The sequence below is a fragment of the Mus caroli genome, unplaced genomic scaffold (genome assembly GCF_978045245.1).
Source record: "Mus caroli unplaced genomic scaffold, Mus_caroli_1 scaffold_10, whole genome shotgun sequence".
Lineage (NCBI taxonomy): Eukaryota > Metazoa > Chordata > Mammalia > Rodentia > Muridae > Mus > Mus caroli.
Window position 1 is genome coordinate 82,032,755 of NW_028227265.1, and position 23,521 is coordinate 82,056,275.

The 23,521-nt window shown below is 46.4% G+C and overlaps 1 protein-coding gene across 8 annotated transcripts in view; it reads left to right on the top strand.

The window, feature by feature from the left end:
- The window catches only part of Tenm3 (teneurin transmembrane protein 3), a 623,557-nt gene that overhangs the window by 593,483 nt on the left and 6,553 nt on the right, over positions 1-23,521 (top strand). For all 8 annotated transcript variants that reach the window (XM_029480774.2, XM_029480777.2, XM_029480775.2 and 5 more), the window contains 3 exons: positions 1,425-1,660; positions 15,539-15,835; positions 19,389-21,000. In XM_029480774.2, the coding sequence (XP_029336634.1) occupies positions 1,425-1,660; positions 15,539-15,835; positions 19,389-21,000 (2,145 nt within the window). The remainder of the gene's footprint in view (positions 1-1,424; positions 1,661-15,538; positions 15,836-19,388; positions 21,001-23,521) is intronic.

Genomic DNA, 23,521 nt, shown 5'->3' on the forward strand with positions numbered 1-23,521 from the left:
CAACCTCTGCAAGCATCCAATGGTCCTATATCATTCCAAAGCCTTCCACAGAGACAGAGGCACTAGTCTATTAATATGAAAGGTTTTTCTTATACGAAACACTGGGTGGATCTCTTTTCTTAAGAGTTAGTTTTGGAGCCAGGCGTGGTGGCGCACGCCTTTAATCCCAGCACTCAGGAGGCAGAGGCAGGTGGATTTCTGAGTTCGAGGCCAGCCTGGTCTACAAAGTGAGTTCCAGGACAGCCAGGGCTATACAGAGAAACCCTGCATTGAAAAAACCAAAAAAAAAAAAAAAAAAAAAAAGAGTTAGTTTTGGGAAGAATATCACTTTGTATCTTGTATATGCAAGCTATGCATACTGATCCTTCCAAAGTTTCTTTACAAAAGACAGCAGAGTGCACATAGATGATGGCACTCCTGAGATCTTGAAGGTGGACACCCAGTACTGAAAGGCTATGTGCTTGGTCCACTGCACATCCCAAGGAGGTGAACCTTCCTCATCTGCTGATGTCACTGGTACTTTTAAATGCTCTTTAGTTCTCCTTTGATATTCAGCCAAAACCAATACTAGAAATCCAGGTTGTCCTGTTCCTCTCTGGAAGGGCATCTGTATCCGTTAGTTTTCTCACCACTGTGATAGAATACAGTGGGGTAAGTAACAGAAGAGACGTCTTAGCTTCCAGGCCCAGAGGGTTCGGTCCACTTTGCTTACCCATGCTATTAGGCAGGGTATCATGTCGGTGGAAACCTACGGTAGAAGAACTTCTTCACCTCATGGTGTATGGAAAGGAAGGAGATGGGGGGGGGGGACAGAAAAGGAGGGAGGGAGAGAAGGTAGGTATGTAGGTTGGTATCAGGTACCTATCCCCCAGTTATGCACTTCCTTCAGCCAGAGACTCCAGAACCAACCCCACAAACAAAAAACTAGGCTCCTAAATCATTTGAGGGGATGCTTGTTATCCAGACCACACATCGTCTAGTACCCCTTTTGTTTGTGCTTGGGGTCCTTCTCTTCCTACTAGGTCACCTCACCCAGCCTTGATATGACGGCTTATAATTTACTATGCCATGCTCAAGTGATATCCCTAGGAGACCTGCTCTTTTTTTTTTTAAGGAAAACTGAGGAAAAGCAGCTCTAGGGGAGAAGGGGGTTGGGGGGACTGGGAGAGGTGGAGGTGGGGGAGCTGTGGTCAGAACGTAATGTATGTAAAGAATAAAAATTGAAAATAAATTATATATTATATGAAAATGAAAAAAAGACATCTAAAAAAAAGATGCATGCCTCCATTGTTTTAGAAATCTTTATCAGTTCTGAATGTACAACCATCAGATATTTAATATAGACAAAATGGGTCACCCTTTTCTGCTTTTCATTTTCTTTCTTTCTTTTCTTTCTTTTTTTTTTTTTTTTTTTTTTTTTTTAGACCAGTTAAGAAACAGTTACCAGATTGGGTATGATGGCTCCCTTAGAATCTTCTATGCCAGTGGTCTGGACTCTCACTACCAGACAGAGCCCCACGTTCTGGCTGGCACAGCGAATCCCACAGTAGCCAAAAGAAACATGACTCTTCCCGGTGAGAACGGGCAGAATCTGGTGGAGTGGAGATTCCGAAAAGAACAAGCCCAAGGCAAAGTCAACGTATTCGGCCGGAAGCTCAGGGTAAGTGATGCTTGGGAAAGAAGAGACGATGTCCAGCGCTGAGGTGGGTATGTCCGGTGCTGCTCTGTGTAGACGCCCTGCCTGCACAACACCTGACACCCTCTACTCTCTGCCCTGACTGTATGTCACAATTCGTACCAGCCATCGAAACCTTCAGATGCTTAAATGAAATTCTTCCCTGGGGAATTTAGAAATTGGGTGTAGCACAGATGTGCAACCTCTGGATATCAACTGAGCCTGGTTTTGCTGATGTCACCCTAAGAATCTTAGGAGCGTGATCTTCCTTCTCCCTGTCTGTGAGCAGCAATGGGGATAAGTTAATGTTGGCTTAAATATTGACAGTTTTCAATGTCACAAATATGAATGGTTAAGGAGATGGGCCAGCCATTGAGAGGTGTCTTTCTTTTTTTATATATATATATTTTTTATTACGTATTTTCCTCAATTACATTTCCAATGCTATCCCAAAAGTCCCCCATACCCTACCCCCTACTTCCGTACCCACCCATTCCCATTTTTTTGGCCCTGGTGTTCCCCTGTACGGGGGCATACAAAGTTTGCGTGTCCAATGGGCCTCTCTTTCCAGTGATGGCCGACTAGGCCATCTTTTGATACATATGCAGCTAGAGTCAAGAGCTCTGGGGTACTGGTTAGTTAATAATGTTGTTCCACCTATAGGGTTACAGATTCCTTTAGCTCCTTGGGTATTTTCTCTAGCTCCTCCATTGGGGGCCCTGTGATCCATCCAATAGCTGACTGTGAGCATCCACTTCTGTGTTTGCTAGGCCCCTTTGCAGTCCCCATTATGTTTGAACTGTGTGGTGTGGATGTATAGTGAGACGTCCGACCTCAGAACCTCTCTGCTATCTCGTTGACAGAAGGCCCACCTTTTGTTGGCTTTTTTATGAGAGATGTGGTGTTTCTCATTATGCTGGTGTAATGGGGCCTTGGAAAAATGGTCTCTGCATTTACTCATAGGGTTCAGGTTTTTTTGGTTTGGTTTGGTTTGGTTTGGTTTGGTTTGGTTTGGTTTGGTTTGGTTTGGTTTGGTTTTTTATCACTCTTCCATTACAGGCCAAATGCATCTGAAAGGAAAGCTGTGATTTATGGTAGCTATTTGATAAAGACAATGTAGATTAAACCCAGAAGCACGGGTTGCAAGAAATCACCTTCAGCCACAGTAAACTGAGCCTGATTTATTCTTTATATTAGTCAACAGAGTTTTAGTTTATCAGGTAAATGGAGAGAATTCTTGCCAACATTACTTCCCTTGCCATTAAATATATAAATAAATAACTTCGAATCCAGCAGCAAGAACAAACATGAAGCCTGCTGATAATTCTCCTCCTCCACCCACCCCCAACCCCTGCTCCACTCCAAATGGCTAAATTATTATCCAAGAGGCCAACGTTATTTACCTCGGCAATTCTTCAGGGTTAGAAACAGCAACTAAATATTGCTTCTGGCTCTATCCAAGAAATAGAAACAAATGGATCAAACACAGGCGAAACCCAACGTATAGGATATACTCTGATTGCGTCCATCACAAGGCTGATATCTAGGATGATAACACATGGTCTCTGATGCCAGGACTTAAGCCACCTCATCCCTAAGCCAGGTTCAAGTCAACCCCAGATTGGGTTTGGCAGTCTGGCCCAAAATGAAGCTGAAGAGGAGGTTAGAACAGTGGAGGGCTAAGGGGAAACACAATGGTCACTAGAAAGAAAGATAAAGATCGAGTCAAGATGAAGCTACCAGGCATGGTGGTACATGCCTTTAATCCCAGCACTTGGGAGTCAGAGGCAGGCAGATCTCTGAGTTCGAGGCCAGCCTGGTCTACAAAGTGAGTTCCAGGACAGCCAGGACTGCACAGAGAAACCCTGTCTCAAAAAAAAAGGATGAAGCTATAGACAGGGAAACACTTCACATCTCTTTTGACTATTTTCCTGGGACCATGGTCTGTAACCTTCCTCTGCACTGAACCTGGGAAGCAGTGGCTGTCACTTGCTCAACTGTAGCTGCCACTTCCTGTCTCCACCTGGGCCCTCCTTCCTTAACCACTGAAAATAAGCTCAAGGGCTTTGCCCTTCTTACTCAGTGATTCCTGAGTTACACATGCTCACATGAGTCACAGAAACAGACACACACTCGAGTCAGTGGTATGCACACAGATATACACAGGAGTCACAGGCACCTACAGAAATAAACAAATCACAGGTATTCAAGCACACAGAAGTTATAGGCACACACACAAATACACACACATGCAGGAGTCACAGACACACATAAAGGTGTCACACTGTTACACAAACACACACATATACAAATGTCACAGTCACATAAGTCACCCAAACACATGAGTCACACACATACACACACACAGGAGTCACAGACACACACGCATGCCTGCATAGGAATCATAGTCTCACACAAATACAAGTCACAGGCACACATAGAGATACACACACACAAACACACAGGAGTCACAAGCACACCAAACCTCACACAGTGCCCTTCATCAAAAGCCATAAAAAAACATCCTTCAATATGACCTTTCCCAGTCCTGAACAACCAAAGATAATATAACACTTACCTAAATGAAACACAGTTTCCAGCCTCAGGCTACACTATTTTTTACGTCATTGTTCACCGTGTTAAATGGGGCATTGTAAGGCAGTTTCATGCAAGTATATATTGTGCTTTGAGCATATCCCCTTCTGACCTTGCCCCTTCCCACTTCCTACTTCTTCCCGTCCTGTTAACTCTCTTTGTATCTGTAGACAGTTTTACTTCTATGTTGGTGAGACCACTACACACATGAATCTACATCAATGTAGGGACCATAGGCGAAAGAAAACATAAGACATCTTTCTTTCTGAAACTGAGTAAATTGACTTACTGTGATTATCTCCAATTGCATCCTTTGTGCTGCAGACAGCTTAACTTTCTTCTTCTTTATAGATAAAAGATAAGATCTCATTGTGTTCCATGCTGGCTTTCATCCATCCCTTTACAGTTGTACATGCATCAGCCATAACCTACCTGTTGTGAATAGCACTGCAGTGAACGGGCCAATGAAAGGAGCACACTGCTCTGTAGACATTGAGTACACAGAGCCCAGAAACACATGAGGAAAGAAGTTCAGCACTAGCCATCTTTGTTTTCTGTTGCTGTAATTAAAAGACTGTGGCCACAGCAACTTATAAAAGAAAGTGTTTAACTTGGGACTCATGGTTCCAGGGGGTTAGAGTCCGTGCCCGCTGTCCATCAGGGAGTTTGGTGGACAGCAGGCCTGGTCCTGGGGCAGTCGCTGAGAGCTTGACACTGATCCACAAACATGAAGGAGAAAAACGGGACTAATTGGAAATGTAGTGGGTTTCTAAAACCTAAAGCTCGCCTGCCCCCAGTGGCACACCTCCTCCAACAAGGCCACACCTCCTAATCCTTCCCAAACAGTTCCACTAACTGTGGACCAACCAGTCAAATATCTGGGCCTATGGAGGCCATTCCCATTCAAATCCCCTCCCTACCCATCACAGAAATACAACATTGAAATAACGTCTCACCTAGTGAGAATGTCATTGGCTAAGAAAACAACAAATACTCATCATGTAGACAAAAGGGGAATCAGTGCAAGCTGATGGCCAGACCATAGCGCAGCGACCGTGGAAGCCAGGATGGATGTTCCTCAAAAAGGCAAAAGGAGATGTAACCTATGACCCACTCCTGGGAATCTACCAACAGTGACAGTTTGTGTTTATAATAATATAAATATAGGTCGTTTGTGTTCTGCCCTCTTTGCTTACACACATTACTTTTATATTAGGAAATAGGTTGTATAATATTATGTAGATAATAATAGCATTATCATCTAGATAGGTTTTATATTGCTATGTTACAGATGAGATCGTCTCTTTCCACTTAGTCATTACGGGTGTCAGTGAGCCACTATGAAAGTACATTGAAATAAAAAGCCTGGTGACATATACCTAACCCTAACCCAGAGACCCTCAGCCATGAGTGTTTCTTCCCACACAGCACGTGACTAGGAGAGATCTGTCCAGTTTTCTGTGAAGGAAAATGTCTGTGGGCAGAGGGAAGTTCTTTGTTCACAAGCTCCATAGTGCATTCCATGCTAGCCGAGGCCACAGTGTACATGCATGTGGGTGTGGGTGTGTGCGTGCGTGCATGAGAGGGGAGCTAGGAAGGAGAGACCAATCCGAAGTCTCTGGTCCTGCACCCCACTCGAAATGGAGACACCACCTCTGAAGACAGAGTGTGATGGTGTGTACATGCTCAGCCCAGGGGTGGCACTATTAGGAGGTGTGGCCCGGTTGGAATAGGTATGTCACTGTGGATGTGGGCTATAAGACCCTCATCCTAGCTGCCTGGAAACCAATATTCTGCTAGTAGCCTTTAGATGAAGATGTAGAACTCTCAGCTCCTCCTGCACCAAGCCTGCCAGGATGCTGCCATGTTCCCGCCTTGATGATAATGGACTGAACCTCTGAACCTGTAAGCCAGCCCCAATTAAACGTTGTTCTTGTAAGAGTTGCCTTGGTCATGGTGTCTGTTCACAACAGTAAAGCTCTACTAAGGTGTGGAGGAAGGGAGTCAAACACACAGGCGTTAGCACTGATGTGTGAGCCTCAGAACCACTACGCCTCAGCCAGACAGTTCAGCAAATACTCTCTCTCAATCCCACTGAAAGGAGCTCTCCGGCTGATGCATGTGATTGCTCTCCCAGAGACAATGCCAAGATGACAAGGGAAGGGGATATGATTGGATGAGCCAGCTCTGGTTGCTAACTTTAGTCCTCCTCAGTAGATTCCAAGAGTGAAAGCCCAAGGACCAAGGACTGATGGCAAAGACTGTTTGGGGACTGAGCCTGGGGCCCACCAAGCGGGGGAGAAGTGAGTGTGGGAAGTCTGTAGCCATATAACCCGAGTAAATCTGAAGGGCCATGTGTGTCCCTCCGCTTCTGAAACAGAATGTCCCCTGCTGTCCTCAGTCTTGCCTAGCAGAAGGTTCTTTTCCTTCTCAAGTTTTTTGACTTAAATTTAGCTACGTGCCTGACACATGGTGGACGCTCAAATATTTATTCAGTAAATGAAAGGACGGAGAAAGCCAGCCTGGCATTGTGGATTGTCTGTGTTTCCTTGCATCGAGACCATCCGAGGGAAGAGGCGGCGTGAGTGGTATCTGGCCTTGCCGATGTTCGCTTGCTATAAACAAACCTAACACTGCGTTTAATAGATATAATAGATGGGTAACCAATAGATGAGCAGCTATTTATTATACAGAGACCGTGTGCATGAGATAGATTAAAAAGTTAAAGGGAAGGCAGGCAGGAGGAAAGGGAAAATTCTATTAGAAAGTAGTCAATGCATTTTCTATGAGACAGTGCGCTAGGGACAGGAAGGATGAATTCAGTAGGAAAGAGACACATGGAACCTGGCAGCGATGCAGGAAGGCGTGGCGGAATAAAGATTGCTCCTTGGCTTGGTGGCTAGTAGCTACACTGAAAAATAAAAACAGATGAGAGCTGGTGAGCTGGCTCAGGCAGTGAAATAGTTGCCTTGCAAGCACAGGGACCTGATGCGCCACTTTCAAAAGCCAGGTCGGGTGGTACACTTGTGATCCCCATGTTTCCATCCTGTGGAGACAGAGACAGGCACATCCCTCAGCCTAGCCTCTGTCAAGCTCAGGCAAATGACAGATCCTGGTCACACACACACACAAAAGGCGAGCAGCCCCTGGGGAACAATAGCCAGGACTCTCCTTTGGCTCCACCCACGCGCACACATGCTCACACACACATACACACTCACAAACAGGTGCACACGTGGTACTTGCTTGTGTTTGTCAGATAATAGTTGGGAAAGAGAAGGGGACCTAGGCCTGGGAAGCGCTCAGGAGGGAAAGCTCGCAGGCAACAGCGAGGACCCGAGTTCAGATTGCCAGAATGCACATAAAGCAGGGTGGATTAGCACACATCTGTAAGGTCAGCACTTCTATAGCAGGATGTGAAGCTGAGAGAGGAGAACCCCCAAGGGCACACGGGCTAGCTAGCCTTGAGTACAAAGACCTTCTCTCAAACAGGGTGGAAGGTAGAGGCTAACCCTGAGGCTATCCTCTGACTTCACACACATGCTTGAACACATGTTCACACATGCATGTACACACACATCATACACAAATGATTAAAAAAAAAAATAGTTGGCCTTAAGTGGCACAGACCAGTAATCCCAGCCTTTATGTAGCTAAAGCTGGAGAATCATGAGTTCAAGTCTAGCTTGGGCTACATAGTAAGACAGTCTGAAAACCAAAGTTGAAAAATAGTCCTAAGTTTTATCTATCCTGTACTTTGGGAGTAGCCATGACTCCAACAGCAAAATTCATTTCTTACACCTGCCCAGACCTCATGTTGAAGGAGTAAGTTTAGTGAATCATTTCAAAAAGAAGACACTCCAAATTTGAAAGCCCGAAGTATGTTTGAAGGGACACATGAATACTACAGGAAGAGCATATTTAAATCTCACTCAGCCTATCACATTCCTGGGATATTTTGTGTTCTGTCCTGGAATGAGATCACACATTTAGTTAGCTCTCATGATGAGTGGATACAGAGACACAGAGCCATCTGTGGTGACTGATGCTCTAACAGGGCCACTGAGGGGCCTTCATATTGTCACGGAAGGTGCTAGGTAACAAGCCAGCCCTTTCCTCCTCCTCCTCCTCCTCCTCCTCTTCTTTCTCCTCCTCTTCTTCCTCCTCCTCTTCTTTCTTTTCCTCCTCCTCCTCTTCCTCCTGATCATCCTCCTCCTCCTCCTCCGTAACACTTCAGAAGAGTATGCACAGCCCAGTAAGCCAGCACCTCTCTTTAGGCAAATTGTTTGGGGTCATTCTGAGTTGAATTCTCAAGAAGGAAAACGGTACCCGTTCCCCTCTCACTGTCAGAGGACTCTGTGATTAGTTACCGTCGTGCCAGACACAGCTCTGAAAATGGAGATGGTTTCCATGCTTGCTTTAAGGGAAAGAAAGTCCACCACAACCACAGTCAGTGGCCCCTTAACCGTGCCCCGCTACCGGGATCCCCTTAACCGTGCCCCGCTACCGGGATCCCCTTAACTGTGCTCACTACCGGGATCCCCTTAACCGTGCCCCGCTACCGGGATCCCCTTAACTGTGCCCACTACTGGGACCCCCTTAACCGTGCCCGCTACCGGGATCCCCTTAACTGTGCTCACTACTGGGACCCCCTTAACCGTGCCCCGCTACCGGGATCCCCTTAACTGTGCCCCGCTACCGGGATCCCCTTAACTGTGCCCACTACTGGGACCCCCTTAACCATGCCCCGCTACCAGGATCCCCTTAACTGTGCTCACTACTGGGACCCCCTTAACCGTGCCCGCTACTGGGATCCCCTTCCAGGCTGATGGAGGTACAACAGAGAATAAAGGTTTTCACCTTGAGATCAGGTATTCATTTCTTCCTGCATTTTGTCTTTGTATGTGTGCAGGTGCACATACGTGGACATCCGTGTGGAGGCCGGGAGGTGACTCTAGGTGTCATTCCCTAGGAGGTATCACCTTGTTTTGTTGGCACAGATCCTGTCACAATGGCCAGCAGCTACTTGTATATTAGACTGGCTGGCCATCAAGCCCCAGTGGCCTCCTGTCTCTGTCTCTCCCATGTTGGACTTGTAAGCACATACCACAGTGCTCATCACTTTTTTTTAATATGCTAGGAATCCAAGCTCGGGTGTCCATCCTTACGTAGCATGCACCATACTGACCGAGGCATTCCACAATCCCTTAAACTGAGACTTTTATAACTTAAAATAGTTAGAAAATCTCCACTGAAATGATGTGCTTCATAATTACAAGACAAGAAAAAGATGTAAAAGATGCCTCGTTTAGGGACACGGGCCTAGGTCTCAGAGCGGACATGACCCTTGGCCACTGCAGTATATTTACAGTATCCAAAGAAGGGATGCTCGTAAGGGACAGAGTGAACAGGATCTCTGCTAATGTCTTTTGAAATTTTATATTTTGAGTAACAGTGACTAGTCTCTGGTAACACTAAGCATGTTTAATACCTTGCCTGGCCAAGTGGCACACGCCTGCAGCCCTAGCAACTTGGAAAGCTGAAACAGAACTGCTTGAACCTAGGAGTATGATACTGCTATCACACACACACACACACACAGAGAGAGAGAGAGAGAGAGAGAGAGAGAGAGAGAGAGAGAGAGAGAGAGAGAGATGCATGAAAAATAATTCCCAGCAGAAACTCATTATCTCAGTTTGAGGACACAAGAAAGGAATTAAGCACAGTATTTGGATAAAAAGAAAAGTGAAACCATCCATGCCACACTGGGTCTCACAGTGCTTCCAGATGCTCCCAGATGGTGGCACATTTGGTACAGAGAGCCCCATGGACTTGATACCAATGACTTGCTTGATTTTAATCTGGGAGCCGGAGAGTGGATGTCATAGAACCATCCTCACAGCCCAAAGGAACAAATCCGAAACCAAGCAAGTAGCAGGTCACAGGTGAACAAAGACAGGTTCCAGACCTGTCTTCTGCTACTTGGCTTCCAGCCACCACCGGCCCGTCGTTCCTGACAGGTAGCCCAGGACGCTGACTTTCCAGCCAGAGGAATGCCACAGAGAGGAAGCTGGGTTAGTGAGAGCAGTAAAGAGTTGAAGTACAAATTAAAATGGATGCAAGCTAAAATACCAACAGATGGGGCCGTAACGTGGGCAGTATTGTGGAAACCACACAGTCTTTCACAGATATCTATGGAAGGAACAACCTAAGCATTAAAAGAAAGAAAGGAAGGAAGGGAGGGAGGGAGGGAGGGAGGGAGGGAGGGAGGGAGGGAGAGAGGGAGAGAGGGAGAGAGGGAGAGAGGGGGAGAGAGAGAGAGAGAGAGAGAGAGAGAGAGAGAGAGAGAGAGAGAGAGAGAAAGAAAGAAAGAAAGAAAGAAAGAAAGAAAGAAAGAAAGAAAGAAAGAAAGAAAAGAAAAGAAAAGAAAAGAAAAGAAAAGAAAAGAAAAGAAAAGAAAAGAAAAGAAAAGAAAAGAAAAGAAAAGAAAAGAAAGAGAGCAAACTGAATGTGAGGGTTGGGGTAGGGCATCCTTCGAAAATACAATCTGAGAAACCCAAAAGTCCTAATAAAATCGTTTAAGTGAACAAAAACCTCTCCTCTTCTCCTCCCCTCTCCCTTCTAATACAGTTTTTATTAACTGAAAATTTCATACATGTGTAGAATACTTTCTGGTCATATTTCTCCCCGGATTCCTCTCCAATTTCCCCTCCTGAATCCACCCTCCTCTCTCTCCTCACTTTATCTTTTTATTTATTTTTTTATTGGTTATTTTATTTATTTACATTACCAATGTTATCCCCTTTCCTGGTTTCCCTTCTGCAAGCCCCCTACCCCATCTCCCCTTCCCCTGTTTCTATGAGAGTACTCCCCCACCCAACCACCCACTCCCGCCTTACTACCCTGGCATTCCCCTACACTGGGCCATGGCATGGAGCCTTCACAGGACCAAGGTACTCCCTTCTTTGATGCCAGACAAGGCCATCCTCTGTTACATATGCAGCTGGAGCCATGGGTTGCTCCATGTCTACTCTTTGGTTGGTGGTTTAGTCCTACTATGTATATTCTGCACTGCCCCCCACACACACAGACACATACACACACACATACACACACACACACACACACACACATGGGGCCATACACTGGAATGTGGTTGAGCTACCAAAGTTTCTAACATCAAAAACAATGCATGTATAAGCTGGAGCACTTGATTCTGCCAGTTACTGAGTTGATCTGATATCAAATCTTTCCACAGACTGAAAAAAAGATGTTCATAATATTCATTATCACTTCTTTCCAAAGCATCCTTCAAACTATCACAGAACTCACCTAGGCAGAGGGCAACTGAAGCAGAAGCAGGCATTTCTTCATCAGAAGAGGGAAGGGCGGGAAGCCTCCAGCTGGCTAGTTCACAGTCTAGCAAAACCACTACACGACCACGCCTCTGGGATCCAGCCCAACTTCTGTATCTACAGATGGACAAAACAGATGCAGGGGGGTTCCAAAGCCCAGGGCCAGGCTGCTCCTGGGCCTTGTCCATCTAGAAGGTCAGGTTCTGAAGCTGTTGGGACTTCATGGGTCACACACACATACACAAACACACACACACACACCTTATAGACCCTGATAAACACAAATTTCTGTCATGTTATAAAGTAGTGGTTTTCTTCCACCTCATAAACCCTGTCTGAAAGAACAGAAAACTCAGGGTCACTTCATCTCATTCTGGGCTCTGCCCTCTCTCATTATTTGCAAATCACATCTTTGAAGTATTTCTCCTCCCTCCCTCTCCCCCAAAAAAAAAACTCATTTAAGACTTACACCACACCTCTCCATGGACTTCACGCCTCTCCTCTTGAATAGCTAATCAGAAAAATCTAGGTTTAAGGCATGACTTTTGCCTGGAATACAGTTAATATCAGTGGTAGAAGGTAAAATCTGATTTAATCACGGATTTTTACACGAATGTACATGTATATATCATATGCATACATACCTATGCATACACGTATTGTGGTTTAAAGTGATGTGTTTGGATCTCAGGGTAACAAGGGGTGGCAGTTCTTCAGTCAGCATAACTGGGATTGGGATCTTCTGTGTGAAGCACACTCCTGGGTGTTTCCATAGACAAGTAACTGAAGACCAAAGCTATGCACTTGTGCCCATCCTCGATTGACTGGGCAAACCTGAACTGTGAGCCAAAATCAGTCCTCCCTTCCTTAACCTCCTTTCAAGTATTTTGGTCACAGTAACAAAAAAGCTAAGATAGTATGTAAATGCAGGTAGTACAGATGTGAACAGTGTGTGTGTGTGTGTGTGTGTGTGTGTGTGTGTGTGTGTGTTGTGTTAATATAGAAATGTTGTATATCTTATTTTGTTTTCTGTTGCTGTAACAGAATGTCTGACACTGGGTAGTTTATAAAGGAAAAAAGATTTATTTTAGCCAGCGACGGTAGAAATCCAATAACGTAGAGCCAGCATCTGCTTGAGTTCTGTTAAGAGCCTCAAGACAGTAAGTAGAAGAACAAATGGTGGTGATTAGGAAGGGACCAAGAACGTGCCTATGAGATGGGGAGAGAACAAATCAATTCCCATGCCAACTATTTCAGTCTCTTGAAACATGAGTGCCTTTTAAAGCCTCCGTCTCCTTACACCGTTACGTCTCCTTACACCACACCGTTACGTTGGCAACTAAATTTCATCCTGTTTTAGCAAAACAAACCACATCCATATATATAGTTATAGGTTAGTTGTTATAGTTATTATGTTACATGTATAGTTACTTGTATACAAAACCAATCACCTCGAGCTGTTCATTTGTTAATTTGAAATGTTCTAGTTAAATTATGGCTATGCCCTTGGCTGTCTTGGAATTCCTTATATAGATTAGTCTGCCTCAACAGCTTCTGCCTTTGGAGTGCTGAAACAGGGGTTTGTGAGCACACCTGGACTTTTAAACAAGTTGTTGTTGTTATTATTATTATTACTATTATTATTATTTTCAAAAGGGTTTCTCTGTGAACCCCTGGCTGCTCTGGAACTAGCTCTGTAAGCTATGATGGGTTCAAATTCAGGGAGATCAGTTTGCCTCTGCCTCTGCCTCTGCCTCTGCCTCTGCCTCTGCCTCTCTGCCTCTGCCCCTCTGCCCCTCTGCCCCTATGCCCCTATGCCCCTATGCCCCTATGCCCCTATGCCCCTATGCCTCTCTGCCTCTGCCTCTCTGCCTCTCTGCTTCTGCCTCTCTGCCTCTCTGTCTCTGCCTCTGCCTCTGCCTCTCTGCCTCTCTGCCTCTCTGCCTCTCTGCCTCTCTGCCTCTCTGCCTCTCTGCCTCTCTGCCTCTGCCTCTGCCTCTCTGCCTCTGCCCCTCTCCCCCTCTGCCTCTCTGCCTCTGCCTCTCTGCCTCTCTGCCTCTCTGCCCCTCTGCCCCTCTGCCCCTCTGCCTCTCTGCCTCTGCCTCTCTGCCTCTCTGCCTCTGCCTCTCTGCCTCTGCCTCTCTGCCTCTCTGCCCCTCTGCCCCTCTGCCCCTCTGCCCCTCTGCCTCTCTGCCTCTCTGCCTCTGCCTCTCTGCCTCTCTGCCTCTGCCTCTCTGCCTCTCTGCCTCTGCCTCTCTGCCTCTCTGCCTCTGCCCCTCTGCCCCTCTGCCCCTCTGCCCCTCTGCCCCTCTGCCTCTCTGCCTCTGCCTCTCTGCCTCTCTGCCTCTCTGCCTCTCTGCCTCTCTGCCTCTCTGCCTCTGCCCCTCTGCCCCTCTGCCCCTCTGCCCCTCTGCCCCTCTGCCCCTCTGCCCCTCTGCCCCTCTGCCCCTCTGCCTCTGCCTCTGCCTCTCTGCCTCTCTGCCTCTCTGCCTCTCTGCCTCTCTGCCTCTGCCTCTCTGCCTCTCTGCCTCTCTGCCTCTCTGCCTCTCTGCCTCTGCCTCTCTGCCTCTCTGCCTCTCTGCCTCTCTGCCTCTCTGCCTCTGCCTCTCTGCCTCAAGTGCTATGATTAAAGGTGTGTGCTAGGGCTGGAGAGATGGCTCATCAGTTAAAGAACACCCACTATCCTTGGAGAGGACCCACATGGCAACTCATAAACTATCTGTAATTCCTGTTCCAAGGACTCAGACATCTTCACACAGACAGGACATGCATGCAGGCAAAACATCCATGTACATAAAATACAGATAGATAAATTAATTAATTATAAAAGTGAAAAAAATTAAAATAAAATAAAATGTGGCTATGCACTGTCAAGCTTGCTCCGTTTGATTTGTAACAATCTCAGCATCTACTGAGAGTTGTAGTTCACACAGACTGCCATACCAACAAAGATTCCATAGGAAGCTAAACAACACACAGCCTCCTCCCCTCAGAATCCAGCCTGCAAACACGTCAACTCCTTGCAAAGTCGAGTTTAATCAGCACCTTGCTCCCACTGTAGCAGTGAGTCCTGGCTTATGCCTTGCATCACAGACAGTAACAGCCAGATTATGTCAGAGATCCTGGACACAGCATACGGCCAACAAAGGGGCCGACTGCAGCAATACAGTGCCAGGTTTATAAATGAGTTCAATGTCCAGACCATGGGTTTGTGGTAGGAAAGAACTCTAAAGTCTGGGCCAGTTACCCAGATGTTATCAAAAGAAAACAACACTCTAAAAAATTGTGACTTTTCAGTACTGGGCCCAAAGCAATGATGGTGTTTGTAACCTCCTGCTAGTAGAACTCATTAATAATTTACAGTAATGTGGGCTCCAACTTCTACTTAACTGCACTTCAAAGGGTTAGAGTCATGTTTACCACTGTTTTATTTAATGTAGCCATGATTAATTCACTAAGTAATTATTTTTTTCTTTGTCCTTTTGGGGGAGGGATGTTGAGTGATTTACATAGGGTGTTGTGTTTATCAGCAGAAAATCTTTAAAGCAAGCACATTTTGAGAACTCTCTTTCCCTCCTGTTTTCTCTCTCTCTCTCTCTCTCTCTCTCTCTCTCTCTCTCTCTCTCTCTCTCTCTCTCTCTCTCTCTGTCTCATCTGTTGCTTTTAGTTTACAAAATGTAATTGAAGCAGTTTTGAACAAATGCCAGGCTGTCTTTCTGCTTAATCAAACCTTTGTGAAAGAACAGTTAATCTGTTACCTCGTACTTGCATCTAAGAATTTGCTAAATTAATTTACTGACAAAGAGAATCAATCACCAGAAAGCGTTTAAATAATCCTGGGAACTCCGACGGGTGAACGGTGCCTGGCCCTGGAATGATGAGATGTACACTTTCTCGCTCTGTTTGACAACAGGTCAATGGGCGCAACCTACTCTCAGTGGACTTTGATCGGACCACCAAGACGGAAAAGATCTATGATGACCATCGGAAATTTCTCCTGAGGATCGCTTACGACACGTCGGGGCACCCGACTCTCTGGCTGCCGAGTAGCAAGCTAATGGCAGTGAATGTCACCTACTCATCCACCGGTCAAATTGCCAGCATCCAGAGAGGGACCACGAGTGAAAAGGTGGACTATGACAGCCAGGGGAGGATCGTATCTCGGGTCTTTGCCGATGGGAAAACATGGAGTTACACGTACTTGGAAAAGGTATGCCCATGTTCTGGCACCCAAATGGGGTGATTAGCATTTCCCAACCATCACCCTGAGCACTAAGAGAAGAAGAAACAGGAATACGTGACTGAGTCCCATTTGTTATTCTCAGTATCACCGTGGCAGTCACGGGGGCCCGAGGTGATGAATTTCTGTATTAGCCGAGTTAGTTTCGCCTTAGTTAAGTCCTACTGTCTGAGTCCCTTTTAAGTGATTTACGCTGTAAACAAACAAGCACCCACACCATCCACCTGCCAAGCCCGTACACTGACAACATTCACAAATTAGACCCAGAGCTTGCAAGTCATTTGTAAATAATTTCTGCTCCGGCTCTTTCTTTAAGAGAGAGCTTGCATTAGCACAGTTAAAGCTGTCAGTTGTGCATTGTCCCTGGCAGCTTCCACATAACTATAAAAAGCATGTAGGGCCTATTTATGCATTATTAACCAGAAGAGGCTATTTTCCTAGAAAGCCATACTTTCAGATACTGTGTGGCGTCTTTCTTCCCTTTGCATGTAAGAGATAAGCATCGTAACTTGGGCACCTTCCCATCCTTTAGATCTGTGCCCAGTGCCACAGATGGAGGTTTAGAGCTGCGCATGTGCGAAGTGTTAAGCTGTAGGCTGTGCAACCTGAGGTTGGGGTCAGGGTCAAGAGGAATGGAAAGGGGAGGGTCAGGGAACTGGGACCGTTCCCTAAAACTCACTCCTTAAGGAAGAGGATCTACCAAGGGACATTTTCACAGATGCCTCATCTGCCTCTGGAACAAGTGTTGGCCACAGAAAATGATTTGGTTTTGAGTTCTGACGTGCCTCTTCAAATCTTACGGCTCTGTGCTCCCAATTACATGGCACCAGAGTTACGAGCTTAGCTCTTGGCATTGACTGCCCCTAGCCCTGTGGATAGTAAACAATATACCCAGAAACGTGTGTCCTCCCAAACACACATGAGCTGTGCAAATCACTGCTGTATTCACCCCAACAACATTCCACCAGATCTACAAACTCTTTAGTCTAAACCTAACCCTTACACATGAGCCTATCTACTTCCCAGACCCCTCAACCAGATTCAGAGCTCAAAGTGGACTGCTACAACCTTAAGGCAGCCTACCAACTCTAAATGCCTCCAACAAGGAACCTCCGGGACAGACTCTTGTCTCCTCTCCTTAGAAGAGACTCAGCCTGGGCCGTGGACGCTACCTGTTACAGACTCCTCCCACCCCCACCATTACACTCTAGCCACACAGCATCTGTTTAGAGACCACAGGGTAAATTCCCTGTCCACATCCTTGCCTAGGAACGTAACTTGCCACCTGATATCTATCTTATGCTCTATCTAACCAGCCCCAAGGGGGACTTCTCCAAGCAGTAGGGGAAGAGACTGGAACGTTTACCCCATTTCAGCTAAGTGCATTACCGGGAATAGTAATAGAAAAACGCACCCAGCCCCCACAAAACAACAGCTGTCATAAAGGAAAGCAAAAAGGCCACCGTTGGCGATAGGCGCTTTCACAAAGTGCCAAAGGCAGTTGTCACAGCCATCTTCTTGTGCTCATGAAGATCAGAAAACCCAGTGGGGCCTCCTTTATTAGCTCCTAAATTCCCCCATATCCTCCTCGACTCTATTTGCTTCCTTCCTAGGACAGACACACTCAACACAGACTGACTCACGGCCAGACAAGTAATATTTTACTAATTACCATCAAGTACAAACTTTAAATGCATGCGAAACGAATTCCCCATGAAAGATGGTTGTTTGAGCCTTCCTTGGGAAAACTACAAGCCCTGTGTTAGTCAGCTTTCTGTTACTGTGACCGAACGTCTGAGATGAAAACCTATACATTGGAGAGATTCTAGCTCTTGGCTTCAGAGGATTTGGTCCACCATCACTTGGCTTCCTCTGTTAATAGGGTCTATGGTGAGATAATGAGGAGTCTGTCAGACAACGCTGCTCATCTCACGATGCCCAGGAAGTAACAGGGATGCATGGAAGAAGTGGGGGTTCCAATGTCTCCTTCCAAGGCATGGTCCCCATGATGTAACGTCCTTCCATGATGCCCTGCCATTTAAAAGTTTCAGAACGCCGGGCGTGGTGGCGCATGCCTTTAATCCCAGCACTCGGGAGGCAGAGGCAGGCGGATTTCTGAGTTCGAGGCCACCCTGGTCTACAAAGTGAGTGCCAGGACAGCCAGGGCTACACAGAGAAACCCTGTCTCGAAAAACCAAAAAAAAAAATAATAATAATAATAATAATAAAAATAAAATAAAAGTTTCAGAACCTCCCAGTAGTACCCAGGCTGGGAGCCAAGTCATCAACAAGTCTTTGAGGATCAATTTAGATCCAAACCATAACAGCCTAGATGTAAAATGTGTCCTTGCTCATGGCCAGAGAAGAGAGTCGTCAGGAACCTGAGTCAGCAGAACCATTTCTCATCCAGCAGGGCATGAAAAGCCTGAGTGAGTCTGGACAGCTGATGGTTACTCATCTCCATGCAGGAATCGAGAGTACGTCCCAGGCTCTCCCTCCTCGACGGCCTCCTCCCTCTCTGCCCATCATCCCGCTTTTTTCTAATGGGGTCAAAAGAAACTTTGTCACAGGAAGATCCACCAGAGGCCTGCCTACCAGCTTACGTGGTTATCCTCGCTCAGCTAAGGTCACAGTAGACCTCCTCTCCTGCTGGCTCAATAGATGCTCAATAAGTCTCTTTCTGTAGTTTATCTGGGTGAGGGGAAAAGAGATCATCTCTATTTGTATGTTTAATTTTTTTTCATAACTCAATACCAACACTTACAGAGAACCTAGAAAATATCATGGTGGCACCTGAAGTGCAATTCGGATTTGGGGACATGCAAAAGGAATTATTGAAACAGAGACTTGTCCATATAGATACCATGTTTAGATACCATGTCTCAATCCATGTTCCTATGAAGGGCATTTACAGCTCTGATGAGCTGTGTGGCTAATTTAGCCCTGTTTGTCGGCATTGAGGCTTCATGTACACATTATTATCCATTTTAGGCTAATTTTATGTTTCTTCTTCATAAATAACATTCTGGCTTTGTTCCTCCCCCAAATACACAGGAAACTAAAACCTGATTTGAAGTGGCTCTTCAGTCAAATGAGGGGGAAAGCCACCTTACTGAATAATGGCTAATTATACGTAGGATTGCGTTTCCCCTCTGCTGTTTTCCCCTTGAAATACTGTCTTCAGACCAGCTTGGTTCATGCCTGTGTTATGGCTTCTCCAAGTCCATTGACAATCTGCCATTTGGCCGGGAAGGCCTGGAAACAAAGAGCAGCCCAGTCATGACAAATAGCACATTATGAATCTTAAGCCACTAATTGCAGAACCCTCCCCAATTAAGCATCCAAGCAAATTAGGCAGGGGATCATTAACACCATGTAAGGTCAAGGATAACTCAATTAAAACGAATACCATTTTCTCAGGCGGAATGTTTTCTGCATGTTCGTGGCCACCAAATCTGCTTTCTGTGCGCTCCCACGGGCCCCGGTTCCCAAACCCTGATAACAGCCTGTGTTCTCTTCCCAGTCCATGGTTCTTCTGCTACATAGCCAGCGGCAGTACATCTTCGAATACGACATGTGGGACCGCCTGTCCGCCATCACCATGCCCAGCGTGGCTCGCCACACCATGCAGACCATCCGGTCCATTGGCTACTACCGCAACATCTACAACCCCCCAGAAAGCAATGCCTCTATCATCACCGACTACAACGAGGAAGGGCTGCTTCTGCAAACAGCTTTCCTGGGAACGAGTCGGAGGGTCTTATTCAAGTATAGAAGGCAGACCAGACTATCAGAAATTTTATACGACAGCACAAGAGTCAGTTTTACCTACGACGAAACAGCGGGAGTCCTGAAAACAGTAAACCTTCAGAGCGATGGTTTTATTTGCACCATTAGATACAGGCAAATTGGTCCCCTGATTGACAGACAGATTTTCCGCTTCAGTGAGGATGGAATGGTAAATGCGAGATTTGACTATAGCTACGACAACAGCTTTCGAGTGACCAGCATGCAGGGTGTCATCAATGAAACGCCACTGCCCATTGATCTATACCAGTTTGATGACATCTCTGGCAAAGTCGAGCAGTTTGGAAAATTCGGAGTGATATACTACGACATCAACCAAATCATTTCCACGGCCGTGATGACTTATACAAAGCACTTTGATGCTCATGGACGCATCAAGGAGATCCAATATGAGATATTCAGGTCACTCATGTACTGGATTACAATTCAATATGATAATATGGGCCGGGTAACCAAGAGAGAGATTAAAATCGGGCCTTTCGCCAACACTACCAAATACGCGTACGAGTACGACGTCGATGGACAGCTCCAGACAGTTTACCTAAACGAAAAGATCATGTGGCGGTACAACTACGACCTAAATGGAAACCTTCACTTGCTTAACCCCAGCAGCAGCGCCCGCCTGACCCCTCTGCGCTATGACCTGCGCGACAGAATCACCCGCCTGGGCGATGTTCAGTACCGGCTGGATGAAGATGGTTTCCTGCGTCAGAGAGGCACTGAAATTTTTGAATACAGCTCCAAGGGGCTTCTGACTCGAGTCTACAGTAAAGGCAGTGGCTGGACAGTGATCTATCGGTACGACGGCCTGGGAAGACGTGTTTCTAGCAAAACCAGCCTGGGACAGCACCTTCAGTTTTTCTACGCCGACCTGACATACCCCACGAGAATTACTCACGTCTACAACCATTCCAGTTCAGAAATCACCTCCCTGTACTATGACCTCCAAGGACATCTCTTCGCCATGGAGATCAGCAGTGGGGATGAGTTCTACATCGCCTCGGACAACACGGGAACACCGCTGGCTGTTTTCAGCAGCAACGGGCTCATGCTGAAGCAGATCCAGTACACTGCCTACGGTGAGATCTACTTTGACTCCAACGTCGACTTTCAGCTGGTAATTGGGTTCCACGGGGGCTTGTATGACCCGCTCAGCAAACTAATCCACTTTGGAGAAAGAGATTATGACATTTTGGCGGGAAGATGGACCACACCGGACATTGAAATCTGGAAAAGGATCGGAAAGGACCCCGCTCCTTTTAACCTGTATATGTTTCGGAATAACAACCCCGCAAGCAAAATCCATGATGTAAAAGATTACATCACAGGTAAGGCGTCTCTCTCTCTCTCTTTTTTTTTCCTTTCTTTCTTTCCAAGTGCTAAATTACTATTACCGTTAGATTAATACACAAAGTAAGTAGAATTGACCTTTTGGATGTATTCATTTCTCTAAGGATCCATAGAGAAACCACAAAGGGAAAATGAAATACAGTTACCTCTTACTCTGCCTGACTGTGCTCAAGGCCATGGTTTCTGAAATGACATGGAATTCAATCATCTAAGGAGCAGGGAAGAGAGCCAGAGAGCAGCAAACATGCTAAATTCAGGTTCCCAAAACTGAAATAGCGGTCCAATTCTTTCCTAGTCTTGGATGCTGCACGGGCTCACTCTCTGCTATTACAACAAAACTTCCAAGATATCAATCCCCTTGCAAGGGGAGTGGTTCGTTAGGAGTCCTATTGCACCCCCTCCCCAGGCTCCCGGGCTTCCTTCCACCCTGCACGACAGCATGTTGTGGGATACATACTTGGAGGAGCAAGCCAAGCACATTATCGGCCAGGAAGGAGGCGGGGGATGGGGCAGAAAAGGAGATCAGAATCCCATAGTCCCCTTCAAGGGCATACCGCAGTGACATAAAGACCTCCCACATCCTTCACCTCTCCAAGGTTCCTACCACCTTCCAACAGTAGTCGGCTAAGAACAAAGCTTTGACAAATGGGCACGTGGAGGCATTCAGCCTCTGATCTCTGGCCTTAATAATGAGGAGTGTAGAGAATTCTGCACTCAATAGCAGCTACCTCACAACTGTATACTGCTGGGTTCCCCATAGTGGACAGTAGACAGACAGACAGACAGACAGACAGACAGACAGACAGACAGACAGACAGGCAGATATATATATAGAGAGAGAGAGAGAAAATAATCCATGTGGAACACAGCAAAGTATGACTGGCACCTTGTCTCATCCCTAAGAGATTCCTCACACCCTCCTCAAAGCCATCACCACAGGACGGGAGTGGAGCCATCTCTCCTGACAGAGGAATGGGTTTCTCCTCTCGGTTCTGTGTTCTTACATGATGGCACTTCTAACGACCACACTAACGTGACCACTAATAAGGAGTGACACCCAGGCTATAGAGTGAGGGTCTTTCTCATCACGAGGTTTGATCCACGGGATTCTTTTGACACTGAAGTTGTGAAGAATCCATCTGCGTGTCTGCCACTGCAGAAGCACGTGACAAAACACGGACAGGACCGTTCAAGCTCTGCTATGGTCCCCATACTGAGCTGCTATCATCCACCCTCTTCTCCAAGAAGTTTAGATTCTCGTGCTTCCGTCCTTCCATGAAGTCAGCTTTCTGTTTCCTGTAGGGTTTTTGGTGGTGGTGGTGGTGGTGGTGGTGGTGGTTTGGTTTGGGAGTGGTTTTTGTTTTGTTTTGGTGCTTTGAGGCTTTTTCCCCTCTATTTTGGCTTGTGTTGGATACCCCAGCAGCCTGCTTCTTTCCCAGTTTGGGGTTCAAGGAACACCAAGATATTCTTCAGTCCCTCAGGATGGGTGTCAGAAATGTACCCCTGAACCTGTCACATCTGCTTTTCAACTTTTCAAATGGCAAGGAGCTTTTCCTGTCTCCCTTCCACATGGTCCCTCCCTCCAGCGTCACCAACACCTGATTTAGGTACACCATGTGAAATTCTCTGTTGGCACATAGTCACATTCCAATCCCATTATCTTGGCAGTGCTTTTCAATATTAAACTCTGCCCTCTGTACATCAACATTTGGGAGGCAGGGTGCCCCCCAAACTAAGTCCCCTGCCCGTAATCATATATGCACTCTCACAGGAAGGTAGCACTTCCCATCCACTGAAAACCCAGTGGAGGTTTCTCCCCACCCCATGCCTGTGTGTGCACACACACACACTACCACCCCATTTAACAGAGAGAACCCCACTGATTTTGTAGCCATGTGACATCTGGACAAAGGACCTGCCAGCCTGGCAATAAGGTGAGAGTTTGTGCCCTAGAGAGGGAAATGAGAAGCAAGCAGCTCTCCATCATTCCGACAAGCAGTTTACCACCGGATATTTGAGGGTGCTGACAGGGGCTGACTGCAGGAGTGGAAAGCCCTCAGCTCCTGCATCCATCTTCTCCTAGCAACACGGACTGCGGGGAGTGCTACTGCAGCACTTTCTGGAAAACATCAAAGGAGAGATGGAACAGCATAAAATATATTAGGTGAAATGCAATTTCAAATTTTCCAGCAATGTGCTTAATATATAAAATAATCTACGCCCAACCGTACTCATAAAGCGGCAAGCCTGCTGAGTGACTCTGTAAATCACAACCTCCAGAAGAGAATAAAAGCCTTATTCTTTGCTTAATGGCTTTCGGAGTCACATGGCAATATTTGAAAATACCGTTTTTAAAGGTTTTCATGGTCTCTCCCCCCAAAAATCTGAGTCTCCCCCTGAGCACAGCGAGCCTTTGAAGTCAAGGCTGATGGCCATCAGAACACGGTGCCCTTGGCCAGGGTTACCAGCTTTTAGCATCATCGTTGATTAAGAATCCGC